At 42.8% G+C, this 27,297-nt stretch overlaps 1 protein-coding gene across 1 annotated transcript; it reads left to right on the top strand.

The window, feature by feature from the left end:
• Positions 1-11,515: 11,515 nt before the first annotated feature.
• On the top strand, positions 11,516-26,472 carry LOC311229376 (uncharacterized protein; the record flags this gene model as incomplete). Its single annotated transcript, XM_084315463.1, has 3 exons — positions 11,516-11,539; positions 21,562-21,739; positions 26,012-26,472. The coding sequence occupies 3 exons, from the start codon at positions 11,516-11,518 to the stop codon at positions 26,341-26,343; spliced, it is 534 nt and encodes a 177-aa protein (XP_084171589.1). The 3' UTR covers positions 26,344-26,472.
• Between the last annotated feature and the right edge of the window lie 825 nt (positions 26,473-27,297).

Here is a 27,297-nt window from a genome sequence, read left to right as displayed (position 1 = left end):
TGGTTTGCTGGCTGATCACGTGATAGTCAGGACGTGTCTGCAGGGACCTATTCGGCCGAATTAAATGAAGATGTGTGTTCGTCCTTAGGCATACAATCGAATTGGGTCCGGAGATCCCTTTTTAATCTTGAGCGAAACCGGCGTGTTGATTCAATTACGTTCGCTGTGATACAAAAACAATTCGGTCGAAATGACTGATAAAGTACTTAATGGTTGTATGGGAGAGTATTGCTATGGTTAAGAAATGCATGAATGAATTATGGCTATGGTTATGAATGATTGGCGTAACGTAGGAGCTTATTGTTATTTTGTTATGATATTTTAATAACCAACGGACATATGTTGGAGGCGAGTCCTACTGTTGGCTGGGGCTAGCTAGCTTAGCTCTGTGGAAAAGTCCGCGGTGAAGCTGGGGACGTTACGATGGCGTTATGAGAGGATTGATTAAACGCTGTGGCGGCGAGTACAGGTGAGAGGCGAATCTAGACGTGGACGGGAGAAATTGTGGCCGTTTTGAGGGTTATTATTGATGCAGTAACGATGGTATAATATGATATTAGGGATTCGCTGCTTGGTGACGTCATGGTGTTGTGGAGAGTATGTAACGTTCGCGGTGCTATGGAGTGAGGCGGAGTAGGTAGGAGAAAGGATTCGTGTTGAACTATATGTGCGGCGTTGGTTGGTGTGAGTGTGTTAAAAATTATTTTCTGTTAGAGTGGTTGGTTATTTTAAGCTTGTGTGAGTTGTTTATGCTTTGGTTGGTACTGAGCGAATTGCGTGGATGAACGGATCTTGAAAGGCACGGCTCCCGTGAGGGCCTTGAACGTCGCATTAGAGCTGGCTAAAGCTAGTTAGCTTGCATGCCGTTGTTTTGTGGCGTTTACGGGCGGCAGATATTACGTTTCGAGTTTTGAGGATGATGTTGGGGAAGGGGTAGATAACGTGATGGATAACGTGATGAATGTCGTGGCAGATTATGAATATCGGGGCATGTTATGAATGTCGTGGCAGACCTTGGTTGTCATAGCAACGTTAACAGCCGCTTCGGTTGCCACTGCGCATGCGCGGTACAACGTGGGTTGGGTCTGGTGCATTCGTGATAGTTCGCTCGGGGGACAGGAATAACGGGTAAGAGAATATTCTGCATTATGTAATATGGTTATATTTGTATATTGTGCATTGTATTTTTGTGTAAGCAGGGGAGGAGATGTAACATGTATGGTGGTTAGATTAGGGGAGATAGTCATTAAGGGTTTACTTAGGGTGCGAACAATACAGTGAGCCTATTGAGGAGAAATGGAATAAGGGATACATTGCCTATGATAAATCTGGGGTTCACAAACCGGCTATACTGGGTAGATTGTAGTATTGTCTTTGATGCAAACGGGTATATTTTTATCCAGGGGGGAATGAATAGGGATTGATTAAAAATAAGTACAGCTCAATACACACAATTGTTAAGGGGATGCAGACCAAAGGAAGACTTTTGTCTTGTTTACATCAGGGTCCCCCAGTTTCAATTCATCAAATAGTCAGGACTGCTACAACTATACATTTATGACATACCAGATTTGCAAATTCAGTCACCCGTGTTAAAATACGACATAACTTTTATTGCATACATGATACACAGATAAACGGTAGTTTGAGAGTAGCTATAGGCTGAATTTGGAAAATGGCTCTACATTAGAGTTACATGTTGCTTGCAGTAAAATCAATTTATCACATGTGTATGAAGAAAGGAGCGTTTAGGACTAACCACTATAAATGTTATGCTGAAATGAATGATGCCTACATGTATAATAATTAGAGTTGATGGACATTTCCAGTTTTTTAATTTGTGTAACATGTACAATGGTAAGCTTGATTAGAATGATGTTTTGTTTTATGTAGCTTGAATTAAGATGCTTGTATAGAATGCATTGATGTTGAAATGTCAGATGTTGATACTTGTTATAGCTTTAATAACACTGAAGATTTAAATAGGATAATGTTTATATTATTTGCTAAATGTTTTATAGTGGAATTTGATACAAGCCCGGTTGTGAAGCAGGATAATTTACTGATGCTTGTTTTAGATTGTTAAATCTTTAATACACTGTTAATATGGTTAGGACATGTGTTTATGCTTGGTTTAGATTGGTAAATCTTTAATACAGTGTTAAAATGTTGACACAAGCCTCCGACTTGTAGGATAATTTATTGATGGAGGCTTGCTGCAAGGACAAATTTTGATATGGTTGTGTTTACAGTGATCGACATGATTGTTTTTATTGATCCTTAATAATTTATACGCTGGGGAGGGGGTTGGCCTTCTCCCTGGGAATGTGTGATTAATTCAAAAACCTGGGGGCGGCTTGCCTCTGGGAAGATGAGAAGTGGACCCCTTCTCTTCTCCCTCTACACTAAATCACTGGGTAACATTATCACGTCTCATGGCTTCTCCTACCACTGTTATGCCGACGATACTCAACTCTTCCTCTCCTTCCCTCCCTCAGATATCCACGTCTCTGAGCGGATCTCGGCCTGTCTGTCCGACATCTCCGCCTGGATGACGACCAACCACCTCAAACTGAACCTAAGCAAAACAGAATTGCTCCACCTGCCGGCCAAATCCTCCCCCCTGACCGACCTTTCCATCACAGTCGAGAATGCAGCTGTGACCGCGTCCCCGACCGCCAAGAACCTTGGTGTTGTCCTCGACGACCAGTTGAACTTCTCTGCTCACATCGCAGCGACAACCAGAACCTGCCGATTCCTCCTGAGCAACGTCAGAAGGATACGCCCCTTCCTGACAAAAGAAGCCACCCAACTCCTCGTCCAATCAACAGTCATCTCCCGCCTCGACTACTGCAACGCACTGCTCGCTGGCCTCCCGGCCACTGCCACTAAGCCTCTTCAACTCATTCAGAACGCAGCGGCCCGCCTGATCTCAAACCTACCGAAGTCGGCCCATGTCACCCCACTTCTTAGGGACCTGCACTGGCTCCCCATTGCTGCACGAATCCGCTTCAAGGCCCTTGACCTAGCATACCGTGCGGCAAAGGGAACTGCTCCCGCCTACCTCCGGTCAATGGTCTCTAACTACACACCCTCAAGACCCCTACGCTCTGCATCTTCTGGCCGCCTCAGACCTACTCCTATCCAAGCTCCGGGAGGGTCATCAAAGAGAAGTCGCCTATTCTCAGTCCTTGCCCCACAATGGTGGAATGAACTACCCACCCCAGTTAGGACAGCCGAAACACGTCCAATCTTTCGCCGTCGACTAAAGACTCACTTCTTCAACCATTATCTGAATTAAAAAAAAAAAAAAAAAAAAAATCTAACCCTAACTAACCATACTGTCATGCACTTATAAACTAATAAACTAACCTACACTGTAGCACTCAACACTTTGATGAACATTGTTACTCAGCTGATAGAGTTGTGCTCTTCCTGATGGCTTGTCGTACAGAACTTGTAAGTCGCTTTGGATAAAAGCGTCAGCTAAATGACTAAATGTAAATGTAAAATGTAAGTGTGATTAACCATTTAATGATTTACAGATGAAGGTTATTTCATGAAGTGAGGAGATAGGGTCTTTGTGTCAAAAGCCTTTATGCTCAGGGGAGACTGTATGCATGGAGCATGAAAGAGACAAAAGTGAGGAGGTGATATTGCCCGGGGGGTAGGAATCCGTTTGAGGCAGTAAACGGCCCAGGGGGGTCGTGTATACAACTGCTTACAAAGGCGGTTCTTATATGACAGGATGACGTGAGATTAGATGCAACAGGAGAGAGAGGTCAGAGGTGAAGATGCAGGAGACAGTTGTAGAGTGAGAGAACAGTTGGCAGTTATTTTTATGACAGGGGAAATGTTGAGACAGGAAGCGTGCTAATACAGAACACAGCTGATGGAGGAGTGAGCACAGTAATTGAATTAGGATAGCCAGCTCAGATGAGGTTAATTACATTGGGGGGCTACCTGTTTGATTAGAAGGATTAGCTTTGGCTCTCAGGACACTGGGTATGTTTTGGGGTCTATCGCTGAGGGGGTTCCCAGACTTCCTCTGGATGTGAGGAGTAGAAGATACAGTGAGAACTGTATGGTGAGAAAGTGTGTATTGTATTAGCCAGAGATGAGTGTAGCCTGATGAGAGAGCAGAAGAGATGAGTGCAGAAGAACTAACCTTTGTTTGTCAGAAATGTGAAATGATTAACGAGTGTGGTGAAAGGTATATGTTTATAATATGAATGAGGTGTGGATGATGTTGAATTGTGATGTTTGGTTAGGGAGGGGATTAGGCACCCCGAACCTCTAGCCAAAAACAGGCGGCAGTGGGCTCGCAAGAGTCTGGGCGCACGTTAAACACACACACACACACACAGACACACACAGACACATTCACACAATTTGATCACACATGCATACACACACACAACTTAGCTTTCACTTAAGGTGAAACTAGTCTTAAAAATAACAAAATGTGTTTAGGTAAGGAGTGTATCGAACCACTTGGGTTATACCATTATCATTTGTTTCATATCATTTGTTTTACTGAAGGAGTTTGTCTTTATTACTTTCATTTGATTTGATTTCTGTTGAATGTTTTGCAGGGATGAGGTATTGAAGTTACATTTTTAGATTTCTTTTCTATTTTTGATCTATGATTGTGTGGCCTGAATGGGTGTGAATGGGGCCAGTAGAGGGAGAATGTGCTGGCTTAAGAGGTGTCAAAGTCACTGACATGTGTGAATGGAACGGTTGGGTGATGAGATGTTGAATGTGTGGTGTTGGTAAACCTGTTTTTTAGTTTATTTTCATTGATTTACTGTTTTAGGTATGAATGGTAATTTTTTGTGTGAAGATTGCAAGGCAGGTGATCGGGGGAGGTGTTGTATTTGAATATTAATTGGTGGTTTTTGTTTTTTCCCAATCTGTGTTACATGATGTGGCGGGGGAGGACTGTTGAAAGAAGAGGTGCATTGGATCCGATCGATGACAAGTTAAGGTAGTGCCACCACGATTTGCATATGGAATTAATGGCTTCCCTTATTGAGTATGTTGACATATTGTGTAAAGTGATTTGCTCTGTGCTTGTGTCTTCAACAGCTCAGAAAAGGGAGGGGAAAGGCAGAGCAACGCTGAGAGAGACATGAATACATTTCATTAGATTATGACACGATGGTGTGAACCCGTTCAGTCAGTTCCTGTGGGAGATTGTTGGATTATGAAGAGAGGTCGCTTGGGACGCTACCCCTCCTTCAGAATAGCCCCGGATACAAAGGCCGGGGGTTTGAGACAAACCTCCAGACTGACAGAGTCGTTCGTCTGTAGATCCATGGAAATACAGTCATGGGACAGAATATGACGAGGTCCAGGCCTACAAACATTGGCTTCAGCTGAGGCTGGCCGACATGGGGTGGAGGGGGGGGGGCGGAAACGGTCAGAGACTGTGCAACCAAAGCGTTGAACAAGGGCCTCTGTGTGATTGATTGGTATGTTGGACGGGAGGTGACTGAACGGTAGCAACTGATATAGATTATGACACAACGCAAGAGTACTGAACTAGACACGTACACATAGGTTATATATTAGGTGTAGGTTATGGCCGACATGGTGAATGAAAGAAAATTTTCGTTGAAATTCTGCTTTTCTCGGCCAAGACTGGGCTGTGGAAACAAGAAGTGACAAGTTTATGACCGTTATGTGTCATAAAAGGGGGGAGGATAGGTGGGAAGCAATTAATTGATTATGCAGACGTGATTGTACTATCTTAAAGAAAAAATTAGCAGAATCAGAGAATGAATGTAAAATGGAAAATTGTGATACTAATGGATCTTGTCTCCCCAGATCATGTAAACGGATACTGTAATTTTAAAAAATTGTGTTTTATTTGAAGGGTATAATGATTAGATTAAATTGTTTTATTGTGATTCAACAAGCTCAAAAGTTGTTGTTTCAAAAGTAGGCCTCTGGCTATGAGCCTTGAGGAACAAGAAAGCTAATTGCCAAAGAAAAATGAAAAAAAAAAAAAAAATTGAGAAATTTTGAAAAAAAAAATGAATTTTAATTTTGGGAAAAAATGAATTTTATTATGTATGGTTAGTATGTATAAAAAATCAAGTCAATATATCATATGTGACGATAAGAATCGTCAAAACGGGGAAATGTGGTAAATATTGACGTGTTATTTCATAAATAATATGTGTGAATAATCAGAGATCATCACAGCTACCTTTCAATAGCAGAGTGGACTCAGTGGCTAAATAAGGAACCATACTTGAGACAGTTACATCAGATAACAGCAGCAACAGTTATTTCAACCCCCACTCAAGCAATGACTAATTTAGAGAACAAACAACACCTTCTTGAATTGACAGTATGTAAATGTAGAAGCAGAGACAGCTGGGTTGAACACAGGGCAGACCAGTTTAGACTTGTTGAAGCATGGACACTAACTCACAAACAAAGTAATCTATTAATCAACTGTTTAGTATCAAAAGAGTAAACCATAATATTAGAAATAAGGTTTGAAGGGTGATTACACTCGTGTTAAAGAAGTTATCACAGCTACTCTGCCAACTAGCAGGGGTGACGAGAGCTACTCTTCACCCCCACTCTGTGATCAGATTAGTACTATATGGTAGTTTGGCCCAAAGTGTATTCACACCCCCCACCAGAAGGACATCAGGCCAGCCCCCCCCCGTGAGAAGACACACAGAGGAACCCAGAGGGAGGGGCTGCCAGCGCCACAGGACACCGCTCACAGAAGGCGCCCACAAGAGATCAACCCCCACAGGAGACGCCTGATTGGATCAACTGTAATAGTGAACTGAATTCTATTATTGGCTAGAAATTATAGTATATAGGAGGGCCCTAAATGATAATTCGGGAGCTCTCAGGCCGGACCCAACCAAGGGGGTCTGGGGGCTCCTCCACCGACTCCTCCCGACCAGAGAAACTACTGCTTTTTGATGTAAGTAAGCCGGATGGAACCCGCATTGTTTGGTTAGACTAGAATGTAACTTAGCTTAGAAACCAGGCTTACTTATATGCAAAAAAGGGCTTACAGTATTTTCAATGTATGTTCAGATTATGTTACCGACTGTTTTATGTACATTATTGAGGTTGGAGATGCAAACCTGATTGTGATATTTCTGTACAACAGACAGCTCTGTTAATGTTCTCTGATCATCTTTTGTATGTAAAAGTCAACCTTTTATTCACCCTTGGCCCTGACTCAAATAAATCAGTTGAGTTGAAATACAGTTCTGGTTTGTTTGGCGTACACGTTTTATTCCTCATCTGCTAAGTCAGATGAGGAGACCAACGATTCTATTAGTATGAATTCTTTCTCCTCCTTCCAGATAATCAATCTCATTGTATTGTACTACAATAACCTCAAATTATTGTAGAAAGTCTGTGGGAATTTACCACACGTGCATGTGTGTAAATTAGCTCTTGCTACAACCCTGCATGTTTACATTTTATATTTTGTACTTGATGTTCATTAACATGTGCTGTCCCTATCAAATAAACTATCAAATCAAACTACTGCTACAAAAGTAACAGTCACTTAACTTTAGCCCCTTTTATGCATACAATACCTATGTTTTGGCTGTGTTGCTCTTCTAGAGAAATAATCCTTTCAGGGTTGCCTATTGAAATACTGTACACCTCCAGTACAGAAACATTGTTTATGAGTTTGCGTGTCAGGTAGACCATTGATTGACAGTCGAGTCTGCCAATTACGTCACACTGCTTGCACTCCGGCCGTCTGGCGCTGCAGCTAGACCCTATTGCCCACCTCTGCTGTTCATAACGTTAGCCAAGTTAGCTGTACACACATACACAGTGGGCCAGTTACTTTGGTGTAGGGGTGTAACAATGCATCGATCCTAAGGGGAAAATTCAACTGCATCTATTTGAAAATGTTAGAATCGATTATCGCAATTTGAATGTGTACACAGTGTTATGTTGTTACTGTATCATGTCCGTTACAGTCAACACAACGGCATACGCTACTGCATCAACATTATGATTAACAAAGCAAGGCATTCGTTTCGTTGCATTAACGTTATATTACTATTGCTATCGCTAAATCTAGGTGTTCTGCACGTGGCGTCATTAGCGTGCGTGCAACCAGTGTTGATATGAGCATCGCAACACTGCTAATAACACTGTCGATTGTCAGTGAGTTGCTTCCAGTCAACGTGCAAAAAACAGATAATTTATTCATCCGTACATTTCCGTTTTATACCGTTTTGAATATGAATATAGTTTGGGTGCTTCTGAGTAATTCCAGGAAAAAGACGTGAAAATAGCGTTCGAGTGGAATCCAATTTTTCACCCGATTATCGAATCTTGCTGAAATCAACGCTAGATCATCATTATTATGTCTCCTCGTGCATACATGAAATGGAGCCCCCCCCCCTCCTGCACCCAACGGTAAACAGCCACACACAGCACACACAGATAGCTTCAATTGCGGGAGAAAGAAATATCAGATCAACGCAAGATTGGATATATAGAGTCCTTACCTGGTCTCTGATATAATGCAAAAAAAATTATCCAATTATCTGATCGCCATTCCAGTTATCCACAGCGATCCCGTCTCTGACGTTATTGGGCATTGCACATGAACGGGCAGGCAGGGTCAGTTGTCCAGGCCATCCCTACAAGCGCGTGTTTTGCCGGAGTGTTTAGGACCCGCCCCCACGCCGCAGCTCGGTAGAGAAAATAAACTACATTGTTTCTAATGGAGTGCAATAGCGGCCGAAGGTGTTAGAGGGCGGTATAAGACCATCTGCCAGCTCAGACTCATTCAGTACAGCATGCACAAGGTGCCCCGCTGAATTATGAATGGCAATAGCCAATACCATGAGAAAAACGTAATCTACGTTTCCGGCACTCAACCGTCGGGCGACAGAAACGTAGTCTACATCAACGGCACCCAAAGGGTTAATCAGCTCTCAAGGTACTGAAATGTGGCATTGATTGATCTAACGTGAATCGGTACCCTTATACTGTAAGTACCTTGTTCGGTAACCAACCCTAATCATACCCCCCCCTCACACACATATATATATATATCAGGGTTAGAAATTAAAAAAAAAATCCCAGGGCTTTTTTTGCCCCCTTAATTGATTTTCTGGGGCTTTTTTTTTATTTCGGGGGCACATAATTTTTATGATGAAAATTAACATAAAGATTATAAAACATTGTCGACACTTTTTTTACAGTCTTCGTCCCTTTGTTTGATAACGTAATGTTAATGTCTCCATATATAGGGCTCTACGCTAACCTTTTTCCCAAGGAGCACATGTGCTCCTAAATCAAATTTAAATTATTTAAATCTAAATAAAAATTTAGGAGCACAGTGAAAATTGTTCAAGTAACAGAGTTTATTAACAAACTATTTATCACATGCATATTATACTGTGCGTGTGCACACTATGAATTGAAAATGGGGGACCCTGATGTAAACAAGACGAAAGTCTTTCTCTGGTCTGCATCCCCTTAACAATTGTGTGTATTGAGCCATACTGTATTGTAATTTGTACCCATTCTGCACTCTGTTAAATAAAGTTTACATTAATTCATTCATTCAAGGGCTAAACATCTGTGCAAATAGCACATACCACCAAAATCACAAATTGGCCCATGCCTACTAGACGCAAAGGCTATCGGTTGTCAAGCTGCTTTTGTAGTGTTGTTATGATACCAACATTTTGATAGGAAAGGCAATGGAATATATTATTAGATGACAGAACATTGAAAATTCTTTATACAATTATTTAATTCATTATAATTGAAACACTATTGAATAATAGTTAATTAATAGTTAATACAATTATTCTGTTACAGCTACAACTGAGCTATAATTTATACTATAGCTACTGTCCATCAATGTCTTCCTTTTGACTGAAATAGGTTCAGGAGAGAGAGATGTAGAGAGGGAGAGGGAGAGAGAGCGAGACACACACAGATAGACACAGATATTCTCAGCCCCCCTTTCCTCTCTGAGCGTTCCCAGTGATGGCATACAATGTGCGTGTGTGTGTGTGTGTGTGCAAACAGGAACAGGACACATCTGTGCGCACACACCACCAAAGTCACTGGCTGGCCCACAGTGTGTGTGTATGTGCGTGTGCTAACTTCGCTAACATTATCTGGCTGGCTGAATTTTTACTGCGAGTAAATGTTTTTTCAGGTTCGCACACACATATTATTAGGGGCAAATACGAGGGAAATGCTCGCACTGTAGAGCATATATATAAATATATATATAATTAGTAAACTGTCTGGGGCTTTTCTTGCTATTCTTTTGGGCCGCGGCCCGTGGGCCTCTAGTGACGAGGGGCCTCCAAAAAAAAGATATATTTTTTTAACTTTATTTTTTATTTTATTTTGGAGATCGATGTCATACTGTGACACTGAAATGAAAAAAATATTTCATCAACTAAAATATTTAGTCAACACAAATATTTCATCAACTAAAATATACAGTACGTCACACCCGTGCCTCTCCCTGCCGTCTGCAAGTGGCTAATCTTGAGTTTCCGACCATGGATAAATCCAAAAAAAGGAAAGGCTGAGGAAAATAGAGGGTTTAATTCAGCGTGGACAGATTAATTTGCTTTCACGACTAACAATCCAGGCTTACTATATACCTGTAGCCTATGCCTGATATGTGGAGCGAAATTTGCGAACGAAAAATTCTCTTTTTATTTTATAGATTTTCCACAAATAAGGGAAGGACTCAAATAGAGCTGCATAGTTCAGGGTTTTATTTCAAAGTAGGTCTACAGATGCCAGTGTTTTTTCTCCTTTTCTGTGTTTTATTTCAAAGTAGGTCTACACATGGTAGTATTTTTTTTTAAAGTGGACTACTTTTTATTTTATAAATGTTCCACAAATAAGGGAAGGACTCAAATATACCTGAATAGTTCAGGGTTTTATTTCAAAGTCGGTCTACAGACACCAGTGTTTTGTCTCCTCTTCTGTGTTTTATTTAAAAATAGGTCTACACAGCCAGTATTTTTTCTCCTCTTCATAAGAGTTTGAGGTTTTTCCAATGTTATAACAGGTAAAAACAGCAATAAAAAGTCAAAACTTTTCTTTTTATTGCTTTGCATTCCATTAATGCAATAAGTATAAAGTATAATAAATCGCAAATTACTTTGGGTATGGAATTGTCCGGCGTTTTATGCTAAATGTGGGGATATAAAAAATGTTATACACTGTGTTATCTTCATTTTAAGGGTACATAGGTTGTGCGGCTCCCTGAGCATTTTATTTTGTGGGAGGGGGGAAAAGGCTCTTTTGATAGTAAAGGTGGCTGACCCCTGGACTAGACGTATAGGGAGGGCTGGAAATCTATAGTGCTCCCTCTGTCCTGTGGAGGGCGGCAATGCGCCTAGACGCGTAGTCCGCCGGAAATATACAAGAAGAAGAAGACTAGACGTAGAGTCTGCTGTCACGCCCGCATCTCCACATCCCAGCCCCGACACGGATGAGGCAGATTCGGATCATGACAGACAGCAAAGACCCGCCGGTGCTGATAGCGGATATCCTCGAGCTCCCCCTAGTGACTAGGGGCCTCCACTACACACTAGTAAAAAAAAATTAAGAAATACGGAAAAAGAAAATATATATAATCAGATCCAGCGTTTACTTTCACAGCATCTATAGTGACTACTAGTATCATCTCATCTCTATCTATTTTTATAAAAAAATTGTATTGCAAATAAAAATATGATTGATTGTTTGATAATGAGGGGGTGAGAGAGGTTGAGTCGACGTGACACTGACGTCCAGGTCCAGGGGTCACTGTCAGGTCAGGTCAGCTGACCACTAACCGCGAGAATTGCACTTGCAAGTTGATCAAGTAGACTAAGACTCGAGTAGTACTGTATCATATGAGACTCAAAAAACATGGATAAAAAAGTTAAACGGTAGGAAAGCGGAGCTGCTAAGTTAAAATCTAAACAGGAAAGGGACAGCCATCATGAAACTGACAGAATAACTGAACAATAAAGTATAATATATTGTGTGGTACCCTGTCAATAACTTTGGCAGACAGGGAATATAATTAATTTTCCTCAACTATACTTTCTCTCTCTCGATGGATAGCTGTTTGTTGACGTGTTAAAAATGCATCAGTAGCAGGATTACTGTCATTTTGATTACTGTAGTTTGCCTGGTATGTAGCCTTGGTTAGTGGCTGCCCCACCAATGTTTTACATATAAAAACGCCACTGTGCGTGCGTGCACGTGTATGTGTGTGGGGGCCTCCACAAGAGTCTGGCCCAGAGGCCTCTGAATTCTTAATCTGGCCTTGATTTTGCCCCAAGCCCCTGTTCATTTCGAACCCTGATATATATATATATATGTAGCATAGATGTTTGGCACCGGGATTGGGTTTCTTCATCGAGTGCTTATCCTTGTGTATCTTGTCTTTTACTTCAAATTCAGACCTAATTACTAGCTCCTACTCAAATCCAGCAATAAACAACTACTACCCACACATAATTTTGAATCAGAATACAATTTGCCTAGCCTTTAATAAACATTAATATTTGTGGTTGTCTACAGTCTGGTTAAGATGTGGGGACTGACCGTGCTGTTGATCATGGAGGCTTCTCACACAGCTTATAGTGAATATGGAGTCTTTGGTGTCAGCCTCCTCCAGGCCTTGAAGCTGCTCTCCCTCCTGACTGCTCCAGGTTTCCTCCTGTTCCTCTTTAATCTGTGAGGGCTCTGGGTCATCCTGGTCCAGACCGGGGCCCCCCTCCTGCTGCTCAGGGGGAACCTCCTTACAGACTGACAGCTGTGAGGGCTCTGGGTCCTCCTGGTCCAGACTGAGGCTCCTCTCCTGCTGCTCAGGGGGAACCTCCTTACAGACTGACAGCTGTGAGGGCTCTGGGTCCTCCTGGTCCAGACTGAGGCTCCTCTCCTGCTGCTCAGGGGGAACCTCCTTACAGACTGACAGCTGTGGGAGGTCTGGAGGGAAGGACAGAGAATTGAAGAACAGGAAAACTGTCAACCAGAATTATCTTTGCTAGTCCGACGCCACACGCGGAAGTGCGGTATTTCTCTCAACTCATACTATGCACCAACTAGCCTACATCAGTGACTATCACAACCATTATTAATGGTAACGCTATCACAAATGCTCCACATAGATTCCCTTTATAACTTTATAAGCGTACATGGTAGAAACATGGGGTTTTGATTAGTGTTTTACTACAGTTCTAATGTATCCAGTAAACCCTCCAATGTACAGTTCCCCCCCCCCCCACCCCACATACCCAACCTCCTCCAATGTACAGTTTCCCCCCCCCCCAACCACCTCCAATTTACAGTTCCCCCCCCCCCCCCCCCCCCCCAACCACCTCCAATGTACAGTTCCCCCCCCCCACCCCACATACCCAACCTCCTCCAATGTAGTTTATTCCCCCTCAAATGTATATCTTTTTAGACTATTTTTGTATCATAAACAGTACTGTATATTTGTAGATCTGGTATGTCATTAATGTGATTGATTGATTGATTGATTGAAAAGTGTATTAACAGATTGCAGAATGGGTACAGTACAGTACAGCTCAATACATACAATTGTTAAGGGGATGCAGACCAGAGAAAGACTTTCGTCTTGTTTACATCAGGGTCCCCCATTTTCAATTCATCATAACATATATGACATACATGACATACAGATAGACAGTACTGCTACATCTATACATTTATGACATATCAGATTTGCAAATACAGTACTGTTTGTGATACAAAAGTGTCCAGAAAAAGAGTGTATATACACTTGACGTAGAAACTGTACATTGGAGGAGGTTGGGTGGGTGGGGTGGGGTTGGGTGGGTGGGTGGGGGCTGTACATTGGAGGTGGGGGGGGGGGGGGGGGGGGGGGTTGGGTAGGGGTGGGACACACATTGTACACTGTACATTGGAATACTGAAAAGCCATACTTGGTAATTTACTGTACAACTAGGTTAGGACATTTGTAGGGGCCAGTTTCGAATTGCAGTCTCCCGTAGGTGTTTTTTTGAGAGTGTTTTTGAAAGTGGGTAGTGATTCACAATTTTCACATTCCTTTACAGCTTTAGGTAGGGCGTTCCACATTGATGTGGCATAATTGCGAAACGTGTTTAGTCCCTTGTTTGAGCCGAATCTGGGTTTAACATGATTTGTGGAGCTCCCTCTGGTGTTGTGATCGTGGTATTCACTGACCTTTGGGAAGTATTTTGACATGTACATGGGTACCTTGGTCGCGTAGTGTATCTTGTAGACCAGGCCCATTGCAAGTTGCTGTACTCTGTCGTCTACTCTAAGCCATCCTAGGTTGTCAAAGTGGGCAGGGGTGAGGTGGGTTCTAGGAGTCCATGTGTAATGATAGTTTGTTATCAGCTAGCCATATGTCTGGATGTAACAGTACTGTTTAAATGTATCATCAAGGACCAATCTCACCCAGCACATCACCTCTTTCAGCTCCTTCCCTCAGGGAGGAGATACCGGTCCATACATGCCAAGAGTACAAGATTTAAGAACAGCTTTTTCCCCCAAGCAGTCAGACTGTTAAATGCTCATTGACTGTCCCCTCACGTGGACCATGCACTTACCACTGCACTTGATAATCTCTGATTACCACCCATCATGCACTTTATTATTTAAAATATTCTGTTATGTACAGTGTTATATGTGTTATGTGTTTATGTATGTATATATGTACTACGGTCTGTGGGAGCTCCCCTGAAATTTTGTTGTATACTGCGCAATGACAATTAAAAGTCTATTCTATTCTATGTCATGTATAGAGTTGAATGGACTCTGTTTAATGATAGTTTGTTATCAGCGAGCCATATGCAGATTTTGCCTAGTTTGTGATATTGAACGGTGCTGTGCGTTACCTGCTTCGTTCAGACATAACCTGTCAAATCATCTGCAAAACATTATGAAAACACAAACCTGCTCTTTGTAACTTTATATCTTGGCTTTCAGAAGGATGTCCAGCAGCTTGTGTTGACGCTCGATCTGCCATTTTAACCGGGAATCCTTCTCCTAATAAACGTTAATCATATTTTAAATGATATCCTCAACAGCTGTTTTAGTCGCTCTTTAACAAGAGCCTCCATCTGTTCTATTTGAGACATTTCTAAATGTGAAATTAAAACTCTATTCCTTCATCATGCTCTGCCGCGTCTCTACAATTCGTTAACACAAGGAAGGGTCATTGCGTGACGTCTGCCTGGTGTTCTGACGTGATGACTCTTCCTTATGTTATAGTTTCCTTGCCTGTGGATAGGAGGAGTAAACCCGCCAATGACGCGCCTTGTGTTGCTCACGTGACAAAATACAGGAAGTGAGACAGACCGAGACAGAGCGTCAGGAAGGAATAGAGTTTTAATTTCACATTTAGAAATGTCTCAAATAGAACAGATGGAGGCTCTTGTTAAAGAGCGACTAAAACAGCTGTTGAGGGTATCATTCTAATATGATTAACGTTTATTAGGAGAAGGATTCCCGGTCAAAATGGCAGATCGAGCGTCAACACAAGCTGCTGGACATCCTTCTGAAAGCCAAGATATAAAGTTACAAAGAGCAGGTTTGTGTTTTCATAATGTTTTGCAGATGATTTGACAGGTTATGTCTGAACGAAGCAGGTAACGCACAGCACCGTTCAATATCACAAACTAGCAGCGGGTGTTTTACTCGCATATGTATCCTTTCTCCAAATATCAATAAAATAGGTTTGATTGATTGAGTGACAATTGTATTAACAGATTGCAGAATGGGTACAATACAGTACGGCTCAATACACACAATTGTTAAGGGGATGCAGACCAGAGAAAGACTTTCGTCTTGTTTACATCAGGGTCCCCCATTTTCAATTCATAATAACGTAATTATATGATATACAGTACTGTTACATCTAGACATTTATGACATACCAGATCTACAAATATACAGTACTGTTTGTGATACAAAAAAATAGCCTAAAAAGAGAGTATATACATTTGAGGGGGAAGAAACTACATTGGAGGAGGTTGGGTATGTGGGGGGGGGACTGTACATTGGAGGAGGTTGGGTATGTGGGGGGGGGGGATTGATTGATTGAAAACTTTATTAACAGATTGCAGAATGGGTACAATACAGTACAGCTCAATACACACAATTGTTAAGGGGATGCAGACCAGAGAAAGACTTTCGTCTTGTTTACATCAGGGTCCCCCATTTTCAATTCATCAGGACATATATGACATACATGACATACAGATAGTCAGTACTGCTACATCTATACATTTATGACATACCAGATTTGCAAATACAGTACTGTTTGTGATACAGAAGGAGTCAAGAAAAGGGAGTATATACATTTGACGTAGAAACTGTACATTGGAGGAGGTTGGGTGGGGGGGGGGGGGTTGGGTACGTTGGGATATTGACAACCATACTGGGTAATTTACATTGGAGGTGGTTGGGGGGGGGGGGGCACACTGTATAAACAAGCAACACTGTACATTGAGGGGGGGGGGGAGACACTGTACAAACAAACAAAATTGTACATTGGACTATTGACAACCATACTAGGTAAATGACTGTACATTGGAGGGGGTTGGGTTAGGATATTTACAGGGGCCAGTGTTGAATTGCAGTCTCCCGTAGGTGTCCCTTGAGAGAGGTTTTGAAAGTGGGTAGTGATCCACATTCCTTTACAGCTTTGGGTAGGGCGTTCCACATTGATGTGGCATAATTGCGAAACGTGTTTAGTCCCTTATTTGAGCCGAATCTGGGTTTAACATGATTTGTGGAGCTCCCTCTGGTGTTGTGATTGTGGTATTCACTGACCTTTGGGAAGTATTTTGACATGTACATGGGTACCTTGGTCGTGTAGTGTATCTTGTAGACCAGGCCCATTGCAAGTTGCTGTACTCTGTCGTCTACTCTAAGCCATCCTAGGTTGTCAAAGTGGGCATGGGTGAGGTGGGTTCTAGGAGTAAGGTCAAGCAGTAGTCTGACCAGTTTGTTTTGAGATGTTTGTAATTTTGTTTTTAGCGCCTTTGAGGTGCTTTGGTACCATGAGGTGCAAGCATAGTCGTAGTACCCCTGAATGAGTGCTCCTGCCAGAGTCTTCAGGGTATTCTTGTTTACCAGAGAGGAGATCCGGTACAAGAATCTAGTTCGTTGGTTGACTTTTTTATTACATTGGATGCCATTTTGTCACAGGAGAGATTAGCCTCTAGGATGGAACCCAGGTAGGTAATTTCATCTTTCCTTGTTACAATATTGTCACCCACTGTAACTGAGAAGCCGTCGGTCTTGCTGAGTTTGTTATTTGAACCGAAGAGAATGGACTCTGTTTTGCCCATGTGTAATGATAGTTTGTTATCAGCGAGCCATATGCAGATTCTGCCTAGTTCCGAGCTGAGGGTTTTTTCAACCTGTAACTTGTTCTTGTCGGAGACCAGCAGGGCTGAGTCGTCCGCAAACAGGAACAATTTGCAGTCACAAGCTGACGACATGTCATTTGCATAAATTAGGAACAGTAGCGGTCCTAGTATGCTTCCTTGTGGAACTCCACAGCTCACTGTGAGGGGGGGGGGGATAGGGTACCGTTTACCTCCACCATCTGTTCCCTCCCCTCAAGGTAGGATTGCATCCAGCTCACTGATAGACTATCAAAACCAATTGCTTTTAGCTTGTCAATCAGAATGGAGTGATTGACCGTGTCAAAGGCCTTTTGTAGGTCCAGCATGACCATGCCGCAGTATTTGCCTGCGTCCACCTCTTGTTTGATGTGGTCATTCAAATAGAGAAGGCATGTGTCAGTGGAGTGGGATGTTCTGAAGCCAGATTGGAATTCGTAGATTAGATTTTTTTCCGCTAGGTACTTTTCGACCTGTTCGTAGACTATTTTTTCCATGACTTTCGAGATGGAGGTGAGAATAGAAACAGGGCGGTAGTTGCCTGGGTCTAATTTGCTGCCCTTTTTGTGCAGAGGGGTCACCCTCGCAATTTTGAAGTCCTTGGGGACGTGTCCCTGTTTTATGGAGAGGTTTATTATGTGTGTGATGATTGGGGTGATGGCGGCTGCTGAGTCTCTGAGGAATTTGGAGGGGATGTTGTCATGGCCAGTGGCCTTGTTAGGTTGGAGGGCGCTCAGTTTATTGAGTACCTCATCTGTTGTTACCATTTCCAGCTTGAAGTCGTCCTTGCGGACCCCTAGGTTTTTGTAGTAAGCTACTATGTGTTCTACCCCATAAAGCCCTGAGTGGGAGGGTAGTTTGTTTACTAGTGTTGTGGCTATGTTTGTGAAGAAAATGTTTAAGTAATTGGCTACATCCAGCTTGTCTGTGATGAGCGTGTTGTCCGTTTTTATGTTTATGTTTGAGAATCTGGTTTTAAGTTTTTTACTGCATCCTAGTTGATTATTGAGTAATTTCCAAAGTTCACGTGGTTTGTTTTTGTTTCCCTCAGTTTTGTCATTGATGAAATTCTTTTTTGCAGTTTTGATCATGGAGTTTACGTCGTTTCTTAGTCTGTTTCTTTCTAGTTTGAGTTCAGTCACGTGGGCTTGGAGTTCACTGCTCGTGCTTTTAGTAAGCTTTGACTGACTTTTACGAAACTCAGAGCATTTTTTGTCTCTGGTTTTCATAGCGGCCAGTATTTTGGAGTGCATCCACGGCTCCGCGCGATTTTTTACCCTGGTGGTTCTTAGGGGGGCCATGTCGTTTAGTATTGTTGAGAATTTGGTTTTGAAACCAAGCCATGTTTCTTCGGCCAGTAGAGCTGCCGCGATAACCGCATTACCGCGGTATCGCTGTTGCATCACGCTCACCGCAGAGTTAGGCTGAATACCGCGTCACCGCTGTTTTTTATCATAATAATAAAGTTGGCTTGCGGCTCTGCAGATATACCCTACTCGGTTCCAAGCGACCCTATTGGGTAGAAGTGGTACCAGAAAAGTCATGTGAAACATTGCAGACCACTGACTGGTCAGAAGAGAGACGCGTCACACTTTGTAGCCTCAGTCTGAACAAAAACAGAACGCCGGCGCCGCCATCTTTACTGCCTCGCTAAGGATGCATTTCGTTCAGGATTTGTTTGCGACAGAACCAAGCAATAAACAAAAAAGAATGGATTCACTGTGTATTCTGCCTTATTTATTGATGAAACAAAACCGACATCAACCCAATTTACCACCGAGCGGAGAGTTTAGTGTCACAACAAGATCGCTGATGTGTTAAGTTTGTTGTTGTTAATACTACCGTCAGCCGATATACACGAGAGGTAACGTTAAACCCGGGTTTGCTTGGTAGAATACACAATGAGAGGTAACGTTAGCTTTGGCAGAATAGACGCAACGAGAGTCTGGTTAATGTTGTTATTGATTGATTGATTGATTGATTGAAACTGTGTTAAACTCTGGCTTGCTGCAAGCCCTCGGACATCTATGCCCACGGAGCTTTCAGTGTACACAAGCGAGCGGCCCCGCCTGCATTCCCACACGGAGACAAACGGAGTAGTACCTGGCTGCAGTGGAAAAGGAACAAAGTACCAGGTGCCTAAAGCGGGTCGAGTCGAGTAGGTACTATGCAGTGGAAAAGCGCCATTAGACTAGAGGCAGGCTATAAGAGTAGACTACTAAAAAAAAAAAAATGCATTCAAATTTTTTTTTGTGCGCACTGTGCGGTAATTACCGCGGCGGTAGGAAATATTTCGCAAATTCGTGCGGTAAGGAAAATATCAATACCGCGGCAGCTCTATCGGCCAGTGTACCATTGAGTTCATCTGACCAGTCCAGACTCTCCAGTTCAAGGTTGAAGGCCTCGCTAGAGTAGGTTTTGAGGTCTCTAGATGTGACTGTTTTGTGGCAGCCAGCCTTTTGTTTTAGTTTTTTGCGGGTACAGATATCATATAATGATCACTTAACCCGCATGCTATAACCCCTTTATTGGAGATCTTGGACTTGTCGGAGGTCAGAATGAGGTCAATGGTAGTCTGAGTTGATTCACATACACGTGTGGGTTGGGTGATTAGCTGACTGAGGCGTGCAGATCACAAAACCTACTGAATGACTTGAAGACGGGTGCATCTTTTCGTTGCATATCCGTGTTCCAGTCTCCAATAAGAATTTTGTCTACATCCTCAACTCCAGCTAACACACCCATCCAGTGTATCATAAAAGCCACTATGATCTGGCGGCCTGTAGAAATCCCAACCAGTAGGGATTTCAACCCTTTCGAATAGGATTTCCACCCATACAGTTCAATTGGGGACTGTACATTGGAGGAGGTTGGGTATGTGGGGGGGGGGGGGGGGGGGACACTGTAAATTGGAGGTGTGGGGGGGGGGGAACTGTAATTGGAGGTGGTGGGGGGGGGGTTACTGGATACATTAGAACTGTAGTAAAACACTCATCAAAAACCCCATGTTTCTACCATGTACGCTTATAAAGTTATAAAGGGAATCTATGTGGAGCATTTGTGATAGCTTTACCATTAATAATGGTTGTGATCAGGGAACAAAATAAGTACCAGCCAACCGCCAATGGCTGGTAAAAAATCTGCTTGGCTGGTAGTTTTTAAAATCTACCAGCCAAATGGCTGGTGAGTCAAAAAGTTAAGTTTGTTCCCTGAGAGCAGAGCTACACAGCAGTGCGCCTATTTTGCGAGCCGAAATAAGTCTGTGTTTTTTCTTCTTCTCACAACGGGTCAAATGCATCTAACATGCATTGCATCGTCGCCATTCCTTTATACCCACATCGCCCGAAATGAACGTTATGTTAGCGTAAGCTAACAAGCTAATCCTGATCAGCGGCAGAGCATAGAGAACAGCAGACAGTGTGGACTGGGGAAAGGGAAATGGGGGGGGGGGGGGGGCACTCTCCCTTTCTCTGTGTGTGTGCGTGCGTTTGGAAAGACGATGAAGTCACTAGTCAGGACTCAGGAGAGGAGTATATTGTAGTAAACTGAGGATTACTGAGGATGCACAGATAATGTTGATATTCAAATATAAAAAGGTTTCGAGAGGAGTGGAAGTTTGAAGACAGACTAGACTACAATATGATGCGGGGGTGGTGAGTTGAAACAGTGTGTGTGTCCCCGACCCCACTTCTATGTTTCAATAAATTATTTGCATTTAAAACTATTAACGCTGACTCATTCCTTCAGTCCACTCAATTATGCTAATATTCCTTATGTTGTTTATGATATTAATTGAAAATAGCATATGAGAGTATTATTAGTAATAATAACACATGGCGATATACTAAAAGCAATTTTTTATTTTTGGCTGGTAAAAAATCTGCCTGGCTGGTAGTTTTTAAAATCTACCAGCCAAATGGCTGGTAAGTCAAAAAGTAAGTTTGTTCCCTGGTTGTGATAGTCACTGATGTAGGCTAGTTGGTGCATAGTATGAGTTGAGAGAAATACTGCACTTCAGCGTGTGTCGTCGGACTAGCAAAGATAATTCTGGTTGACAGTTTTCCTGTTCTTCAATTCTCTGTTCTTCCCTCCAGACCCCCCACAGCTGTCAGTCTGTAAGGAGGTTCCCCCTGAGCAGCAGGAGGGGGGCCCCGGTCTGGACCAGGAGGACCCAGAGCCCTCACAGATTAAAGAGGAACAGGAGAAAACCTGGAGCAGTCAGGAGGGAGAGCAGCTTCAAGGCCTGGAGGAGGCTGACACCAAAGACTCCATATTCACTATAAGCTGTGTGAGAAGCCTCCATGATCAACAGCAGGGTCAGTCCCCACATCTTAACCAGACTGTAGACGACCACAAATATGAATGTTTATTAAAGGCTAGGCACATTTTATTCTGATTCAAAATGATGTGTGGGTAGTAGTTGTTTATTGCTGGGTTTGAGTAAGAGCTAGTAATTAGGTCTGAATTTTAAGTAAAACACAAGATACTTGTGCCCTAAAGATAAGGATAAGCACTCAATGAAGAAACCCAATCCCGGTGCCAAACATCTATGCTACATATATATACAGTGTTTCCCCTGAAAAAAAACTCTGATTAACTCAATACTGGTAAAATAAAGTCCTTACCTCAGATCAGATGTTCTGCAAAAAGATGAATCCAATTCCTGATCGCCATTCCAAATATCGATTGTGTTTATTGATCCAACGTTATACCTCGAAACACATAATCGACGCTTCTAAGTAAAATGTGGAGCCCGGAGTTCTTTTTTCTGATGCATTCCCATCGACTCCATTCCAATGGGTGCAATACCATCCGGGAGATGATAGGGGGCGGTATTTTACCTTTTTTAGGTCAGAGCCATTCCCAATGATAACGTGAGGCTGGATGGATGAAAAATGTATGGATATCACTAATAAAAGAAATAACGATTAAATAACGAGAAAACTCCTCATTGGCAACCAATGCATGGCGGCCAACAACGAGTTTTCTCGTTTTGGCACCCAATGTGTTAACACATTCCAGGCCAACCCCAAGATATTTTTTTATTCTACTTTTTCTCCTCCTATTTTTCAGTTTTTTTCTCCCCTCCCAGTTTAGTCGTTATGCCAATTCCCCCCTCCCCTTCCTGGCCGTTGCACGCATTTGCCCCCCACTTGCCGGTCTAGGGAGCCCTGAAGTCTATCACATGCTTCCTCCGATACATGTGGAGACAGCCAGCAGCCTCTTTTCACCTGACAGCGAGGACTCTCACTGGGGAAGTGTAACGTGTGGGAGGATCACACTACCTCCCCCAGTTCTCTCCCTCGCTATGCAGGCGCCGTGACCAACCTGTAGGAGTCGCTGTTTACAACGACCAGGACCCACCCCACCGGCTTTCCACCCGCTGACACTGCCAATTGTGTCAGTATGGACGACCGACCAAGCCGGAGGTACCGCGGCAGCCGGATTCTATCCCACTGTCTCTGCGGTGGTAGACAGACGCTTAGTCCGCTGTGCTACCCGGCCGCTCCAACCCCGAGATATCTCGGGTTAACTCGCCATGCGCTGGGCGCCAAGACCCGAGATATCTCAGGTTTTAATCGATATTTCTTTTATTAGCTATATCCATTAATTTTTCATCCATCCAGTCTGACGTTATCATTGGGAATGGGTCTGAGCTTGCAAAGGGCAAATACCGCCGCCTAACGTCTCCCGGATGGTATTGCACATCATTGGAATCCCTCTGGCTGGGGCTGTGCATCGATCTAAGAAGTCCGGTCCAGGTTTTACTTCTCGGGCATGCAGTATCGTTATAACAGATGGACTGGGGACACTCAGAGCAGCGTGGATTATATGTTTTGGACATATAACGTTGGATCAATAAACGCGATCAATATTTGGAATGGCGATCAGGAATTGGATTAATCTATCTGCACTACATCAGATGTGAGGTAAGGACTTTATGTTACGAATCTTGGGTTAATCCGATGTTTCTTTCACCGCCATCGGAGCGTGCGTGCGTGTGTGTGTGTGTGTGTGTATGTGTGTGTGTGTGTGTGTGTGTGTGTGTGTGTGTGTGTGTGTGAGGTTCGCACCGACCAAAGTACGGAGAAGCGATTTTTCAGATCCCGCTTCTGTTCGCGCATGATGACATAATATCGATAATCTAGCGTTTATTTGAAAACGATTAATAAATCAAGCGACAAATGGCACGATTTCTAAGGAAATACATTTAAGCTCGATTTGCTGGAGTTTATTGAGATTAGACAGAACGCTCTAGAAATATATTCATATTCATCACGGTATAAAACGGAAATGTATGTATGAAAAAATTATCTGTTTTGTGCATGTTGACTGGAAGCAACTAACTGACGATCAACGTGTTATTTAGATCTATTGCTATTATATTTAATATATTTTAAGCACTCGCAAGTAAGTCCTATCCTACATTGGATAAAGCACTGGTGCTGAAGGGCCATCAGCGCCCTCTGCTGTTGGCCCCCAATGAGTTAATGTAGGGTCAGCAGTAATTACTCCACTTAGTGCTGAAGAGCTTCTCAGTAAATTAAGTGAAACTTTGAGCTTAGAAGCTGCAAAGCTAGTGGTGAGAACCATGCATTAATTAATACAATGTAAACACACAGTGGGTATTAATTGCAGCACTGTCACCACTATAATGGTTTCACCAGTATTATCAATACATTATAAAACAATAATGATAGGGTGGCTGGGTGGCGCAGCGGACAAGGTGCTCGTCACCAACGCAAGAGACACTGGTATCGAATCCAGCCGTCAGCGTTGCTTCCGGCTTGGCCGGCCGTCATACTGGCTCGATTGGTAGAGTCAGCGGGAGGGAAGCCGGTGGGTGGGTCTGGGTCGTTGTGGACAGCGACTCCTACAGTTCGGTCGGGGCGCCTGCACAGCGAGGGAAGGATCTAAGAGAGGTAGTGTGACCCTTCCACACGTTACACTCTCTCAGTGAGAGTCCGCGCTGCCAGGTGAAAAGAAGCGGTGGGCTGGGTACACATGTGTCGGAGGAAGCATGTGATAGTCTCCGCCCTCCCAGACCAACGGTAGGGGGTAGAATGCGCAACGACCAGGAAGGGGATTGGGAATTGGCATAACGACTAACATTGGGAGGGGAGAAAAACTGAAAAAGGAGGAAAAAAGATAATAAAACAATAATGATAATTCTAAGCTTGTGTTGTTAAAGGAAAACGCCAACATTTTGGGAAATTAGCTTATTTGCCATCTTCCCTGGAGTTGGACAAGAAGATACATACCCTTTTCTTCTCTGTGCGTGCATTAGGCTTAGGGAACAGCCGCTCCGTTAGCGTAGCTTAGCTTCATCACTGGAAGTGGGGCAGTCCTTTACCCTGAAGTTCCCTACAGTCACGAAATACACTCCAAATACAACTCCAAAACGTTCCTGTAAACATGTTGTGACCTGTGTATTTACCACGTGGAGAAATAAAAAATAATTAAATTCAACAATTACGTTTTCTAAGCAAATATACTCTGAACAACTTTTTTGCCGAACCACTCCTCTCGGGGCGCAGTGATACTTACTAACGTGACGCCAGTGTTTGTTTACATTCTCATTTCATTCAAAGGATCCGAACCGATTGAAGTTTATGGATACATACCATGACTTAAAATCCTCTTACCTTGACGATTAAAAGCCTCCCCAATTTAGAAAACAGTATTCCCATGGCTGGTGTTGATATGCTGCTAGCTAACGAAAACCAACAGCCGGACACTAAAGCAAATAACGAGGGTACATTTTTACTTCCGGTCGGGGGGTTCCAAAATAAAAGAGCGACGGAAATACATTTATTTTGTACATTATCTAACGTTAACACGAACCTAAACTAACGTTACAACTAACCTAAAGTTAGTTTAGGTTCGTGTTAACGTTAGATAATGTACAAAATAAACGTATTTCCGGTGCTATAGACGTCGCTCTTTTATTTTGGAACCCCCCGACCGGAAGTAAAAATGTACCCTCGTTATTTGCTTTAGTGTCCGGCTGTTGGTTTTTGTTAGCTAGCAGCATATCAACACCAGCCATGGGAATACTGTTTTCTAAATTGGGGAGGCTTTTAATCGTCAAGGTAAGAGGATTTGAAGGCATGGTATCCATAAACTTCAATCGGTTCGGATCCTTTGAATGAAATGAGAATGTAAACAAACACTGGCGTCACGTTAGTAAGTATCACTGCGCCCCGAGAGGAGTGGTTCGGCAAAAAATAGTTCAGAGTATATTTGCTTAGAAAACACAATTGTCGAATTCAATAATATTTTATTTCTCCACGTGGTAAATACACAGGTCACAACATGTTTACAGGAACGTTTTGGAGTTGTATTTGGAGTGTATTTCGTGACTGTAGGGGACTGTAGGGAACTTCAGGGTAAAGGACTGCCCCACTTCCAGTGATGAAGCTAAGCTACGCTAACGGAGCGGCTGTTCCCTAAGCCTAATGCACGCACAGAGAAGAAAAGGGTATGTATCTTCTTGTCCAACTCCAGGGAAGATGGCAAATAAGCTAATTTCCCAAAATGTTGGCGTTTTCCTTTAAGAAGTCTGTGTTCTCTGTCCCCCCCTCCAGACCCCCCACAACCTTCTGTCTGTAAAGAGGAGGTTCCCCCTGAGCAGCAGGAGGGGGGCCCCGGTCTGGGCCAGGAGGACCCAGAGCCCTCACAGATTAAAGAGGAACAGGAGGAAACCTGGATCAGTCAGGAGGTAGAGCATCTTAAACGCAGCTACAAGATGGAGTACTTTGGCTTTGAGGACCTGAGTGAGAGAGATGAGGAGAGCTTCCAGGCTAAAGAGAGGAAGAAAGCTAAGAAGGAGGCAGCAGCGTTGGCTTCTTTGGGCTCCAGTGTGGACAGCAGCCCTCAGCCCACCAGTGACTCTCACCACAACAGCAACGCAGGTTAGACTATACTGCACCATAATGACCTAACGTCAGGTTCTCTGGCATACTATGGTGCAGCTTCCTAGAACAGATGTTCTAATTGAGATGCCATGCACTCTTGACCTTTTTCAACACATTTCATATGGCTTGACTTGGACCTTGTGGTAAAGAACATTTGTAAAATGTCATAATTATAGGTTAAATATTTCTGATTGATGCCGATATGTACTGTCTACTATGGAGCCATTATTGGCCTTACTCAGTACATATGGCAATTTTTAAAGCTCTGTAAAATATACAAATCACATTCATGCCATTCAATCTCAGTACACATCTACTGCAAATTACTACTACTATAATATTTACTCAGTACTTAATTGTACTTTACTTTAATTGTACTGAGTAATTGTACTAACTGTAAGGCCAATGTGGCCCCATAGTAGTAGTCCTTTGTAACTCAAGAGCAGAAAAACAGACGCAGTTATGCATTCAAATGTGGTTTTCTATGCAAGATCAAGTAAATTGTCTACTCTGTTTCTGTGGTATGAATGTGATTTGTATATTTTACAGAGCTTTGAAAATGGCCACATAAATGCTCACTTAAAATGCAATTGCAATGGAGGTCTTTCCCAACATAGAGGTACTCGGTTTGTATGGCATTGTTTCAATATAGATGTTGTACAGAGCTTTGAAGACGACCAAGTCTACTGTCCTCAATGGGCCTGAGTAAGCCTATATATAATTGATCAGGTGTTTTAATTCATTTGTTTTATGATGCTCTTCACTCAAAGATTAAACTCAAAGTTGCACAGGTTACTCTGATACTGTTACTCTCAAACTCAAATAATGTTTTTAGTCCATAATGAATTGTTTGTTGTCCAGCTCTGCGTTTTCGTCGTTTCACCAGGTGTAGGGCATTACTTTTTTTCTAGTGCATGTGCGCCAAGTTGAGTAGAAGCGTGTGGTCACAAAAATGC

Source organism: Notolepis coatsorum (genome assembly GCF_963971535.1).
Source record: "Notolepis coatsorum genome assembly, chromosome: 6".
Classification (NCBI taxonomy): Eukaryota; Metazoa; Chordata; class Actinopteri; order Aulopiformes; family Paralepididae; genus Notolepis; species Notolepis coatsorum.
The sequence above is the reverse complement of the archived record's forward strand: the minus strand, read 5'-3'. Positions and strand labels throughout refer to the sequence as shown.